Here is a 14,239-nt window from a genome sequence, read left to right as displayed (position 1 = left end):
ACACCTTTTAGTGGGCTGTTCCTCCTATTTGTGGTGTGCTTCTTGATGTTGTTGCACGAATTAAGGAATCTACAGTTTTAAGTTGTTTCGGAACGGCAGCTGTTTCTTTATGGGGATATTTTTTATGGCAGAAATACACTCGGAGGTTTGCCATTGCCTGCTGAGGAGCGTCCGCTATTAGAAAAAAACTTTTTCTAACATTTTCTGCCTCATATACGGAGAAGCAAACCTGTGTATATCCGGATCGTAGTCTCGCACCAACCCATTCGGCTACGACGGGCGCTCAGCGAAAATTCCATATCTAATTTATTTGCTGAGTAAAATGTTATTCAACCTTGGTGGAAAAAATTTAAATTTCAAAAGCTTGGGCTAATCAAATTTATAATTTTGGGTCAAATTATACCAGTTATATAAATTGAAACAATCTTTCCATAAATCTATGTATATTTTTAAAACATTTATTCATCTCTCTAAGACAGCCGCTATATCGGAATTGGTGTGTACGTTTTTACCAGTAGGTAGGTAGGCCCCAGATTCAATACCCACCATGGGGATCCAACATCAAATGATGTCCTATGCTAACATATATGTAATACAAATACATACATTGATCTTCCTATGCAAGCCGACAATTATCTCTCAAATCGTGCGACTGATCGCAAGACATGAGTGAAAAGAGACTGGGAGTAGTTAGGAGATCAGAAACACATTTGTATAGGCAGATGAGTCTAAGGAGGTAGGAATTGTAGGTGACGGTATTTATGCGGAATATTTAGAAGTATCATTTCGTTAGGTACGTCAGATTACTAGATTACTTTAGCTATCTTAAATGTGGCATATCTTGTAAAAAGATATGGCCACAAGCTATGAAATCGGTATGCTTATTGATCACGGACCGCCTATAAAACCTGGAAAAAAACAATGCGGACCTCAGAGATGGCTCTAAGATGCAGTCGATGTCATAACGAGTTCGATTAAAGGATTTGCGTGATTGTGGAGAAGAACGGCTTTAAGATTTTTCTTTTAAATACAATACCAACAGTAAGCCAATTAGTACAGCCTTTGTTCGCAGAATTCTGTTTTGTTTCCAAAAAATTATAGAGTAACGAATTGTTGTTTAATTTCGCTTGAAATTTGGAAACGCTGCATCTGAAACCCTTAATTTAGTTTTAATTGGCTTAAGCGTTTTTAAAATAGCCTAGAGGACGTCGAAGGTTATTCACGTCCATCCATGCCAAAAACGGAAATACAATGGTATTCTGGCTCGATCTGGCCGACGCGTTGGTTAAATATTTGTAGGTTGAGTCCACAGAAGAACGCGTGTGTAAAATTTTACGTAACAATTTTAACACACAAAAAGTTTGCCAATAAACTCATTGTTTGTAAAGCGGTTTCTACCGGTAGAATAGTTGCGTTATCCTGCATTACTGGACTTCTATCTGTTTCATAAGATAAAATGTGCACCAAATCTGTTAAAGCTGTGAGAGAGGAACTGCAACTGTCCTGAAGGAGCAAACAGAAGACGATTTTCAGCACTGCTTGAAATAGTAGAAGATACGAATGAATCATTGTGGAGAGAAGCGACACTAAGTAAATAAAATAACAATTAACAGTTTTACAGCGGCAGGGCCATTATTTAATAGCCGCACCTTTAAATAAAGCAGAAGTCTATCTTTAACTTTAAGTCCATAACACTCAATCCTTGTGTAGCATCGAAAAAAAATACATATTAGTTATGGCGGGGCGGCTCAGCACTACATATAAGAACAGCTAATTAGTACACCCTACGGCAAGAAAACATATGGAATACGATTCCTCTCATCTTGTCCATAATTGACTGCACCTGGGCGACTGCTTCCTTCACACAGTGCAACAGGTAACAGTAATCTTTCGAATTTAAAATTGAACTGTAGACGAGCCTCTGCTAATAGATGATTCTCTATCAATCCCTCTTCATATACAGCAAAACCTCCCTGACAGTCAATGCTGGCTTGCTTTCCGCTTACGCCATTCAAGGACGACTATTTTCGGTTCGCTTGTCGTAAGCGATTCTCTTCTTATTTCCAATCATCATTCGTTAAATAAGTAAGTAACAATTCGCAAACGGAAATGTGGTTAATGAGGCTTTTTGCACCCATATATCGAGATTTCTTTTTTTCCAAGACCATTGAGTGGTTTCAAACGGTTTTTGTTTTTCATACGAATTGGAAGAAATTCCCACGTGAGAGGCGGATTTGACGATTTCCGTTAGTTTGGTGGGAAGTTTTTGACATCGAGATTTCCAGAGCAGCATCGCCCAAAAATGAGTATGATTTCGTGTTATAGTATTAAGACCATAAGGAAAAATATAGCTTGGCAGGTTTTCTTTGCTTTGGAGTCATGCAATCAGAAAAAATTACTTGAGGTAGCCTTATTTTGCTAAAGACTTAGTACGATTAACTTGACACTGTCCTCATGATAGACGGGTTTGCTCGTCTGCGTTCTTTGTATCCATTTTATCCTTAGACAATCTAATCTAAGTTTACATATAATTGAGTACAAGTAACTTGACAAAATTAACAAATTCATTCAAATTCTCTATAGTAACTCACCATGCGTTGGATATAATCCCTTTGAGTTGCCATTCAAGTGCATGGGATTCTGGGCGTTATTCTGAAATGAATACGTTAACTGCAGGTTAATATGGCGGGCAAATGAGCTTCCTTCGGGTTCACGCACTGCAGGTGAGTAATAGAAAATATTTGAAATTTTTTAGTTTTAATGTATACAGTGAAAGTTATTTATGAAATAAGCAATTTCAAGACTATAGTCAAATGAGTTGTTACGTGCACTAAAGTACTAGTAAAGTATATTACAAATAATGAATTGAGGCAAAGCTACATATAAAAACGTGTACAAAATCCTGCAATATATTATTTAGTAAAAGTGGAAATCGAGCTGCTTTCTCAATTTGGGATGTGCTTCATAATATTTGCCTATAAATGAGAATATGAAATCTCTTGCCACCTTCGAATAACAGTCGGTTTTCATGAAAAATTTCTTTATGGTAGAAATACTCTTAGAGGTATGGGGTTGCTTTTTTGATGTCAGTTTGATGTCAAATGTCTGAAGTACTTTTTTCAACTCATTCGTCCGTCATTCGATCCAAAAGTAGGTGTCACATTATTAGAGCATATTTCGGCATAAGTTTGTGTACGAACCCTTTTACCGATATTGCAAAGTTTCTACGCGTATTTCATTGAAAGGAGAGTCCACTTGGATTGTTTGCAATCGAAGTTATATATACGAGTAGATTTCGAGATATTGGCAAGTCTTCTAAAAGGGAGCATTACCATGTCCCCTAGCAAAAAATTGCATTACGTGTAGTAAAGGATATACCACATTTTCCATGGCATAATGGCGGCCATCGTAGCCGAATGGTTGGTGCGTGACTACGATTCGGAAATGCGAAAGTTCGAATATCCGTGCATCAAATACCAAATCATAGAAAGTTGTTCTAATAGAGAGTATTAGGTCATGTAAAAGCTCATCATATCTGGCGTTCGGAGTGAGCTTAAACTGTAGATCCCTCACAAAAGCTGGAGGAGCTCGGCCAAACATCCAAAAAAGGGTATAAGTGCCAGTTATATCACTACATATGTATTATAAAACAAAGTCGCTTTTTCTGTCCCTATGTCTTCTTATACGCTTAAATCTTTAAAACTACGCAACGAATTTTGATGCGGTTTTTTTAAAGATAGATTGATTGAAGAGGAAGGTTTATATCTACATATATAATGTGAAGAAATATATAAAGGGGACGGGCAATCGGTCAAAATGTGGCAAAAAAACATAATTTTTTTGTTTTCACGGCCATAAATCATAAACGAATCAACCAATTAAAATGAAACTTTCTTGAAGTTTAACTTTGAAATATTTATTTCGTTCTGCATCAAAAAAAAAAAATTGATTTATTTGTTATTTAACCAACATTGTTTAAACAAAAGCAGCTCTTTTTCCAAAAAAGCTGTTTGTGTGTGTGTTCGCTGTCAACCGAATGAAGCAACAGGCGTTAAGCGATAATCTCACCACACCTCATTAATGTTGAATTACATCGTATGGTGACGTATGTATGTATGTATTTACGAATCGCTCGCATTATTTCATTTCGGACATATGTACATATGTATCTATGTATGTACTGAATTCCATGTAATTATATGTACATACAATTTTACAGCGAAATAAAACGCTATTTTCAGGTTCTATATTAGTAAATCGCACATAATTATTGTAAAATACAGTTTTTATTGATTCGGAGCGCGTTTAGTTTGCTATCAATTCCATACAATAACATTTTTTGTCAAGAATGATAGAAATAAGATTGCGCCCATCAGTGCGTACGTGACGTCACGTTTGCTGAGTTGTGCAGTATTGCCAACCATTTGCTCTTCGCAATAAATTTAGTGCTTTTTTATACCGAAAATGCGAAAATTTTGAAGTTTCGTGTTTGTTTCTTTTTGCGTTTAATTTAAAGCTACCGAAACTGTAAGTTAAAAAAAACTGTATTATTAAAGAAAGAATGTTATAAAAGGTCACTCTGAGAAGGTTTTAGTGCTAATGAAAATTAGTTGATTCTTATAAAATTTAGTATTTTGAAAAAAATGGTGGGGAAAATCTTAAATATTTTGCAATTCATATTAAATTGTTCAACCAAGTCGTGGATCTGCACATTTTATAGTGTCTAATATTGTTGCACAGCCGCTGATAAGATTGAACAATGTGTGAATGTGGATTTTAATAGTGCTGATGGAGTTGCGCCAGGAGAAGTGCCTTGAACGGATGGTGCCACTGGATGGATGGCGGAGGCAGTGTACTCAGTCCGTGGATCGGTGCTCAGTTACTATTCCTATAGATATTTTAAAACATTTAACTTTAATTTAATGAAATATTATAAACATATGTATGTATGCTTTATTGAGGTTCTTACTAGCACAATTTTTCACTGCACATTTCATGTTTTCTTATTTTTCACTTATACGAGTACACTTTCACGAATTATCTTATTTTTGCGTAAATATTCACTAAAACGTTTGTTACCGTTTCTTCTTATTAACGCACATTTCAAAGAAGAAACGAATATTCATAAACATCAACAATAACCGCAATCATTGGCAATGTGACCAGATTTCTGAGAAGACTTTAGTGCTAATGAAAATTTTTTTACTCTTATAAAATTTGATAATTTGAAAGTGCAAATTTAATTTTTGGCTCCATTTAAGGTTATGCAAAAATATTAAATGCCCCTCTCTCAACTCTTCTTAAGATTGAAAGCCTTTTTACACATTTTAAAAATCGTTTGAATATTTATTGAATGCGAATTAAAACCATAGAGGTGTAATCGTTTCTTCCGGTCATCAATCCTTAGTGAGACATAGGGCATTAAGAGTTATATTCATTGTAAAAATAAACAACAAAATACCAGAAAATACTAAAGAAACCATACTGACATTTTTACAAAGAGAGTACCTTATCTAGTTAATTACATAACTTCAAATATAGCAAAAAAGTCGTTCCCTTAACAAAAGAGTCTCGCTTAAAAAAACCTCATAAATTAAATTGTACATAAGCTTGACACATTTATTTAAAAAAACGCACATTTTAAAGACAATTTGTCTCGCATACAAAGTTCTTTAAGTGATTCAATAAAAATTTGTTGGTTTATTTTCTTTGAATAGGCATTTTAATGCGTTTTTATATCCAAAGCTAGGCAACACTGCAGTAGCGAGAGAGAGATTTGACTGCCGAAAGCAGAAGAACACCAACAACACCTGCACTCGCGGGCAATGCCACCAGATGTTAAAAAAAAGTAAAGCTAAATAAAACTGTGTGAATTGTTTAAATAATTATTAAAAAATGTATATTTTACAAAATTATAAACATGACATTTTAATTAATATAGAACAACTAGAAAAATGTCATGAAGAAAGAACTAAAACTCCGAGACACAAAATAATAAAAATAACAAAAAAAAAAAAATGATAAATCGAGTTACGAAAATGGTAATCTGGCCATACTGGAGCTAAAATCACGTAACTAGTTGTCAAATTCGCTGAGCGCAAAGTAACGGGACCACGATGGGCGCCATCTCATTATTCTTTGCATCATGATTTTTTGTCATTTACTTTTTACGACAACTAATAGCTTATTTTCGAAGCGATTTCAACAAATGGGTACAACATTAATCCTTATCCAATTAAATACCTTAAATACATTGTTGTTTTCATACATATGTATACACATGGTAGAAAAAGTCTGCGTTCACCCAGTGTTATAAAGTATTAAAATAATTTAACGTGTTTATCTTAAAACTCTCAGTTATTTCTTTTCACTTATTTCCAAGAAAATTATTCGTAGAGGGTATGAACAAACTTTTTTGGAGTTTGAGCTGCGTCGTGTTCAGATAACGGGATTGTAGTACAGTTACTTAAATAGGCTGAGCAGAAAAAGTGTGCGTTCATTTCGAATAGTGACGATTGTTTGCATGGCAATTACGTTAAATTTAATTTTAAATTATTCATGTAGTTGACGCGGTTAAGAACAAATCTAAAGAGGGTAAAATTGATATTAGAAATACATTTTTTGTTACTATGGACCAAAGGCGAAAAGAAATAGATATTGGTAAAAGGAAAATCATTATAAGTTTGTGGCAAAATAGTAAGAGCTATCGTGAAATCGCGAAAATTGTTGGGAGGCAATACTCCTCGGTCCAAAGAGTGATAAACAACTTCAAGCAAACGAATTGTTTGGAGTCTAAGCCTCGTTCAGGGCCTCCAAAAAAACTGACGGAAAGAGAAGAACGCATCATAACTATTCTTGTGAAGTCTAATCCACGACTAACAGCAAGCCAAATTTCAAAAGACATAGAAGTACATAAAATACCAAAAGAAAGTACATCCAGATACAGTAAGAAAAATTCTAAAAAGAATCGGATTTCACGGCAAGGTGACCCGAAAAAAACCCTTCATATCGCGAGTAAATCGACTTAAGCGGATGGCTTTCGCCAAGGAATACGTAAACAAGCCACCTGAGTTTTGGAATAGTGTGATTTTTTCAGATGAGAGCAAGTTTTGCATTTTCGGAATAAAAGGTCGTAAATTTATTTGGAGGAAAAACGGAACGGCACTTGGAAAGCAAAATCTGGTACCTACGGTAAAGCATGGGGAGGAGGTGCCATGATATGGGGGTGTATGGCTAGTTCGGGCGTTGGAAATATACAGTTTATTGAGTCGATAATGAACAGACATGATTATCTCGATATTTTAAAAACGAATTTGAGAGAAAGTGCAATCAAACTGGGACTCGGTGAAAGATTTGTTTTCCAACAGGACAACGACCCGAAACACAAAGCAGAGATTGTTAGATTGTGGTTGTTGTATAATGTTCCACAACAACTTCGCCCACCCTCACAATCACCTGACTTGACCCCATTGAGCACTTATGGGACGTTTTAGAAAAAAAAAAAAAAATACGAGAGCGTACAATAACTAGCAAGGAAATGCTTAAGAACGCGCTTAAAGAGGAATGGGAAGCCATAAGTCCAGAAATAACAGCCAAACTATTTGGATCAATGAAAAGACGCCTTCTAGAAGTCATAAAAAGGCGTGGATATCCAACTAGCTATTAATTTTAAAACATTTCTATGATCTTAAGCCTTTTATTTTATTATTATTGAAGTGAACGCAAACTTCTTCCGTTTAGTTTGAATGGCCTTTTAAATTTTATGTGATCTCATTTTAAATTTGATTTTGTTATTGGTAGCAAAATATGTGTGATAGTTACGTTTAAGTGAACTAAATAAAACTCATTAAAAAAAAATTCTGAAATATTTATTGTTTTGAACTTTTTCTAATGCAAAGAATATTTGTATAGGTGAACGCAGACTTTTTCTACTATGTGTAGATCTATGTATATGGCTCTTTACAGCATATAATTAAAAACAATATTTTTCAAGATATTACAGTAATTAGTAATTGAGATCTACCGGAATAATTGCGTTAGCTGTTGCGTCATCCGGCATTGCCGCTACTCTTTTGGAAAGAGTCTTTTGGAAAGAGGCCGAACCACACACTCTACAATGAAGCACCCGCTGAAAATCGCCACCGATGATGATAACAGCGTCTGTAGTGTTTCTAGACAGAGCAATACAGGAAAATTGATGCGTGACTGCTCATTAATAGTCTGGGACGAAGCTACCATGTCAAACAAGACGTCTGTGGAAGCACTGGATAGGACAATGCGCGATTTGCGCAACAAAAATGCACCTATGGGTGGACGTACAATTCTGTTCTCAGGAGATTTCCGTCAAATCCTACCAGTTGTGACTCGAGGAACACGTGCTGACGAAATAAATGCTTCGCTAAAAAGATCCCACCTTTGGTCGCATGTCAATAAATTAGAGCTTAAAACTAATATGAGGATTTCGTCATCTTCACGTGAGAACAGGCTATTTCCAGAGATGCTGGTAAAAGTTGGCAATGGAGAATTAACACAAAGTGAAGGAAGGATTAACCTAGAAAACCTTTGTGTTTTGATAGACAATATCCAAGAGTTAGTCAACAATGTCTATCCAGACATTGATAACATAAGTTATAAGACAATATCTTGGTTTAAAAAAAGAGCTATTCTGTCACCAACTAACGAACAAGTAGATAAAGTAAATAACTTGATTATTTCAAAGATTGATGCGCCGACGAAAATATACTACTCGGTCGATACTGTTCTCGATTTGGAAGAAGCTGTTCAATCTCCTACAGAATTTCTAAATTCTTTGAAACCGTCTGGACTCCCTCCTCACAAAATGGAGCTGAAAATAGGTTGTCCTGTTATTTTATTAAGAAACCTAAGTCCACCTAAACTTTGCAATGGCACGCGTTTGCTGGTAAAATCACTGAAAACTTTCATAATAGAGTGCACAATACTCACAGGATGTGGTACCGGAGAAGATGTATTGATTCCCCGAATCCCTCTGATACCATCGGATCTACCATTCCAATTTAAACGCTTACAATTTCCGGTAAAGACATCTTTTGCAATGACCATTAATAAATCTCAGGGTCAAACCTTCAACGTTGCAGGCTTAGATTTGAGTGTTGACTGTTTTTCACATGGCCAACTGTATGTCGCTCTTTCAAGAGTAACCTCTAGAGAAAACATGTTTGTATTGTCTAATGACAAGAAGGCTATGAACGTTGTATATAAAGACATTCTGTAATATAGTAATTGTTGTAAAAATAAAATAAATACATATGTAAAAATGTAGGGTATGAATTTAGATATCCCAAAGATAGCAGGAAATCTTCATACTATAAAGAAAGGAGAATTGTTTTACTCCAAATTTAACGCGTGCGGGCCACGGGCAATAATGAATAAGCCAAAACTACTGGATCGATTTTAATCATTTTTTCAGTGAGTGACATAGGGTATATATTTTATACCCGTGCGAAGCTGGGCGGGTTGCTAGTATAATATGTATATAAGTATACTTATATATGTATGACCATGCTAAACCTTGTGCGCTAATGTTTTTATAAAAATATAGTTTTTACTATGATACATAAATTTTTGATTTTAATGTAGTTTCATTTTTTCTTTTTAACCGCCATGTTAGCTATCTGATGGAAACCAAGTCTTGCATTTTTCGTGCTCCCAATTTATTAAAACAAATAACATATTTTTTTTAATCGGAATAAAAACAAAGCAAAGCCAAACATATGAGTTAGACATTTTTTAAAATAATTTTCTTCATAAGAAAATAAAAAACAACTAAGGAAGACTAAATTCAGTCTGGAGTAACCTTTACATTTGCGCGCGCACATTTTAGTAAACTTTGATTTGGATTGCCTAGAATCAGAATTATGGACTTATAGACAATGACAGATATTGAGGTTTTTGTTTTTTTGTCAGGATAACTAGCAAGTACAGCACTCAGGAAACAATAAGTCCATTGTACCCTTGCCCTTGTCCCGGTACCATTGTTCAGCCTGGATTTACAGGTCTCAACTAGCCTTGAAGTGGTTGGAGCGCTGAGCCCTTTGCTGTGGCTGCAGACACATACAGATCTGCCCCTCCACCGGTCGTGTTTTTGGAAAAGAGATTATTTGGAGTGATGGAAGTTTTTATTTCGACCTTTATTTATTTACTGCTTATCTGTTTGTACACCGTAGCTATCTAATTCACAAGTGTCAAATGTGATTGACGTACGACACCATTTGCAAAAGCATAAATCTTTCGATAGGGTGATTAATTTTGCGCCAACTTGTGTATAGATATTTACATGTTCATTTAAAATATATCTGAAATAATAAGTGAAAGTCTCAATTTCAGTATTGGCAACTTCACAGAGATGGTTTCTTTAAAAAACTTTGAAGTGGAATTATATACCTTCTGGTTGTCACTATAAAAAAACCTTTGTAAATCAAAACTACAAACTTTTTGATCAAAATTTTTAGAAAATTTTCGGATATACGATTTTGTAGCTCGTTAAACTTCAGTATACTTAAACTTGTTATCTGCTCCAGCAGCATATGTATATCTGTGCGTGATGCGTGTGCATATATCTGTTCTAAGAAATATTCATACTAAAAATTTCAGCTGAAGATTGCAGAAGAAATTCTACAAATTGTTAATATTCCTGAATACCCAAAACTCCGAAGGAACTCCATTGCACATGGCACATCATTGCATCATTGCAGATATTTTCCAAAAAAAATTCCTCCTACACAAAGTAAATAAAAGCTTCAACGAAGATGTCAGGTATGCGCGAAAGAAATTAAACGTAGTGAAATTGTATGGGAATGAAAGAAATGTCTTGCTGCATTGAACATTCCTGATTGTTCTTAAATATACTCTTATCTGTACACTGTACAAAATTATTAATAAAATCCTTTAAAATATTATTAATTTTATTTATATTCATTTAAATATCGTGACTATATGCATTCAATAGAAATTATTCCAAGCAAGAGCGCTTTAACCCACATTGCAGAAGGATACTTTTGAGTACTTTCTCTGTAAATGTCAGGGTTTGGCAGCCAGACTATTAACCCTCTAGTGCCCAAATTTTATTTTTGAATGAAAAAAATTGTTTTGGGTAGGGATTATGGTAAAATTATAGGTTCTTTATCAAGAAAGTGAAATTTTGTTCCCTGATCGATTATATAGGGATAAAACCTTACCCCGCCTGCAGGCGGCTTTGGGAAAGAACGCCAAAAAAAAATCTAAATGAAAAACTTGCAAATTCAGTGTATTACGTTCTTTTATTGGACAAAACACAAAGTTTTTAACAGAAATCAATACAAAACAAACAGTCAGTCTTATTTCAAATAGTTTTAGAAAAATGTCTACAAAAGAAAGGCATGCTTTTGGGCATAAATAGGTAGTTGGTGCAAATTATTTATGGTGAAAATTGTGAAAGCAGTTCTTTTGCTGGGAAAAACAAAGATTCAGATTACATTTTCGGCACACGATTTGAGTTTCGGAGGTGCAGCAAGGATATTTGCACCTTTTTTTACCGGTGCGTGATAAAAACTTTGCAAAATGTCCAACTCCGTCGTAGCGAACGTCGTCAGGAGGTAAGTAAGTTTTTCTTCCAGTAAATTTTACTTGAGGAGTTTGTCATGGACGACCTGGAGCTCTTGGTATTGAAGAATATTGTTGTTTGCATAGTACGTATGCGATCTCTGCCCGGAAGTTCGGCAGTTGGTACTGCCTAGCATGCGGGTCAATCTTGTTAATTCTTCTGAACAAAACATAAGCGTATATCATGGCCATATAAAGCAGGTGATTAAAAAGTCGGTTTGTGTACTTATTGCTCTTTACTGGAATCTTATATCGCCCAATTAGTCCATCCATGAGGTCGACGCCCCCCATATATGACTATTATATTCACGGACTCCATCGACATCAACAAATTTTTTTTCTGAGTGGACGAACCGCGACACCTTATTTATAACATTTGTTTCATTCCGGAAGGGCTTTTCGCCTGCGTAACCCGATGCGAGTCACACTATTTTATTGTCCTTCCAAACTGATAAAGAAATGTCAACTCCTAAAGCAGATCCACAAAATTCAGTTGAATATCCACGGGGTTGTTTCCTGAGATCAAGATCTGTCGGAAGTTGGCAATTCGGAATTCGATTTGAACGAATAGTTCCCAGCTCATGTATTCCGCGTGATTTTAGATAACCCAGAAGTGGCAGTCACGTTTAATAGTTGCCGAAATATGTTATATGGTTTTTAAAATCTGGAATATTACGGGAAAATCGGACCACCACATTCGCTGATGCCCCAAGATCTGGTGTATCAGTCAGAACAGCATTGTCTCCTGCGCCGCAATATATTTCGAAGTTATAACAAAATCCGAAGGAGTCACACAAAACGAAGAGTTTTATACCCCATTTATGTGGTTTATCTGGCAGATATTGTCGAAGGAAAGTCCTCATCTTCGGTGCGCACATTTGTTCATCGTCACATAAACGTTGAGTCGTCGGAATGGACTGAAACCTGTTATTGAAATGATCAACGAGACATAAATTGACAACATGTACATAAATTGACACACACTTCTGATTCCTGCATAGAATCTGACAAATTTACCGCCCTGTTAATCACCTCGTCAATTCCAGTGTCGATAGGTAATTCTGCATCGTCCACATTTTCGTCTAAAAGATCTTCGAAATCTTCTTCCACGTCTGTATCATCGTCGATTTCTAGTAAATCCAAAAATGTTGCAATATCTTCATCATTGAGGGATGATAATTTAGACTTTTGTCGTTGATTCATTTCTAAAAAACCAAAACTTTAAGCTTAGCCCCCTCTAAAAATATCAAAATTTCAAACTTACCGCATAGTGTTATTTATTCCGAGTTATCCCAGGACCGCCTCTAGACGGGCTGTCTTCAAAGGTTTATAAAATACAGGAAACACTTTTTTTGTTATTATTTTTAACTTTCGTATTTTGAACACAACCAGCAACACTATGATAATTTTTATTATAAGCTAAATACACTTCTAATATTTTTATTTAATTTTTAAAATACACCACTTTTGCAGAATAATTAATTTGAGCGCTTTTCACTATTTTCCGACTTCAAATGACTATGACGGCTGATTAAAAAACAAGACGCTGCTGCAAATGCACCAGTAATAATTTTGGGACTTTCCGAAATTAGAAAGAGTTTAAAAAGTAACGAAATGGTATTTTAAAAGGGAATAAGCGTGAAATAAACTTAGGCCGTCTACAGGCGGTCTTGGGTACTAGAGGGTTAAGGTCACTGGGTGCTCCTTTCTTCGACAGTCTGGGGCAGTGCGCCTAAATCTCATCAATCTTCTCCGTTACAATAACAGCTCTGGCTGGCTGTAGACATCTGCCTGTTGGAGGTCTCGTAATGGTATCAAAACAGGGCCTTAGTGCTACTAGGGGAGTGCCAGACTGGTACCTCCACCATTTCACCTATCTACTTACTTACCTAAGAGCTCGTTAGAAATTGGTTTACGTGATACCGGTACCTTTTGAAATTAATTTACAGCGCAAGAGGTTGAAGATAGGTTTGATGTGCCTAAGGACGGGTTGGATTTTTGCTTTTCTTTATGGATTATTGTTTTTTTGCTGCCGAAATGATTTTCATGTGAAAGAAAATATGCAGACACTTAGCAGAAAAATTACCAAAAATTACAGGGAAAATTTACATTTTATTGCATAAAATTAATTGATCTGCAAAACTGTATACTGAAATTTCGATTAGAAAATTTGACAATTTTTTTAATTTTGTAGGTATTTAAACTAAGATTTGTATCGTTTATGTTGTTGAATGAGCTACTTTTTATAAAAATATAACGAAAATATTTAGCATTTCTTGTGGATATTTTAGAAAGAAAGTCTGCATTCAGGGCAGGTTTTTTCTGCTTAGTGTAAATCGTATACGCTTGTTTTCAAAATCCACTAATATTTAGGAAATTTCATTAAATTATTTGACTGAAATTTTAGTTGAAGTTGTAGCGTCAAATTTAAAATGCTGCATACGGTTCTAGCTACGTATTATATGCTACAATATGCTGTAAGTATACAAGTATTTGTAGTCATATTGGCTCTTGATTTCTGACGTGATTTTTGATTTTTCTCACTAGCAGCCACTCCAACCTGAGTTGTATGTAGTAGCACAGTGAGAATAGAAATAAGAAAATTTGTGTTACTCTTACT

The 14,239-nt window shown here is 35.2% G+C and overlaps 1 protein-coding gene across 2 annotated transcripts in view; it reads right to left on the bottom strand.

The window, feature by feature from the left end:
* Positions 1-14,239, bottom strand: part of LOC128862263 (LIM/homeobox protein Awh) — a 95,306-nt gene that overhangs the window by 1,813 nt on the left and 79,254 nt on the right. For both annotated transcript variants that reach the window (XM_054100795.1, XM_054100797.1), the window contains exon 5: positions 2,592-2,717. In XM_054100795.1, the coding sequence (XP_053956770.1) occupies positions 2,592-2,717 (126 nt within the window). The remainder of the gene's footprint in view (positions 1-2,591; positions 2,718-14,239) is intronic.

Source organism: Anastrepha ludens, chromosome 4 (genome assembly GCF_028408465.1).
Source record: "Anastrepha ludens isolate Willacy chromosome 4, idAnaLude1.1, whole genome shotgun sequence".
In the NCBI taxonomy this organism is placed as follows: Eukaryota; Metazoa; Arthropoda; class Insecta; order Diptera; family Tephritidae; genus Anastrepha; species Anastrepha ludens.
This window is presented reverse-complemented; position numbering and strand designations above follow the sequence as displayed.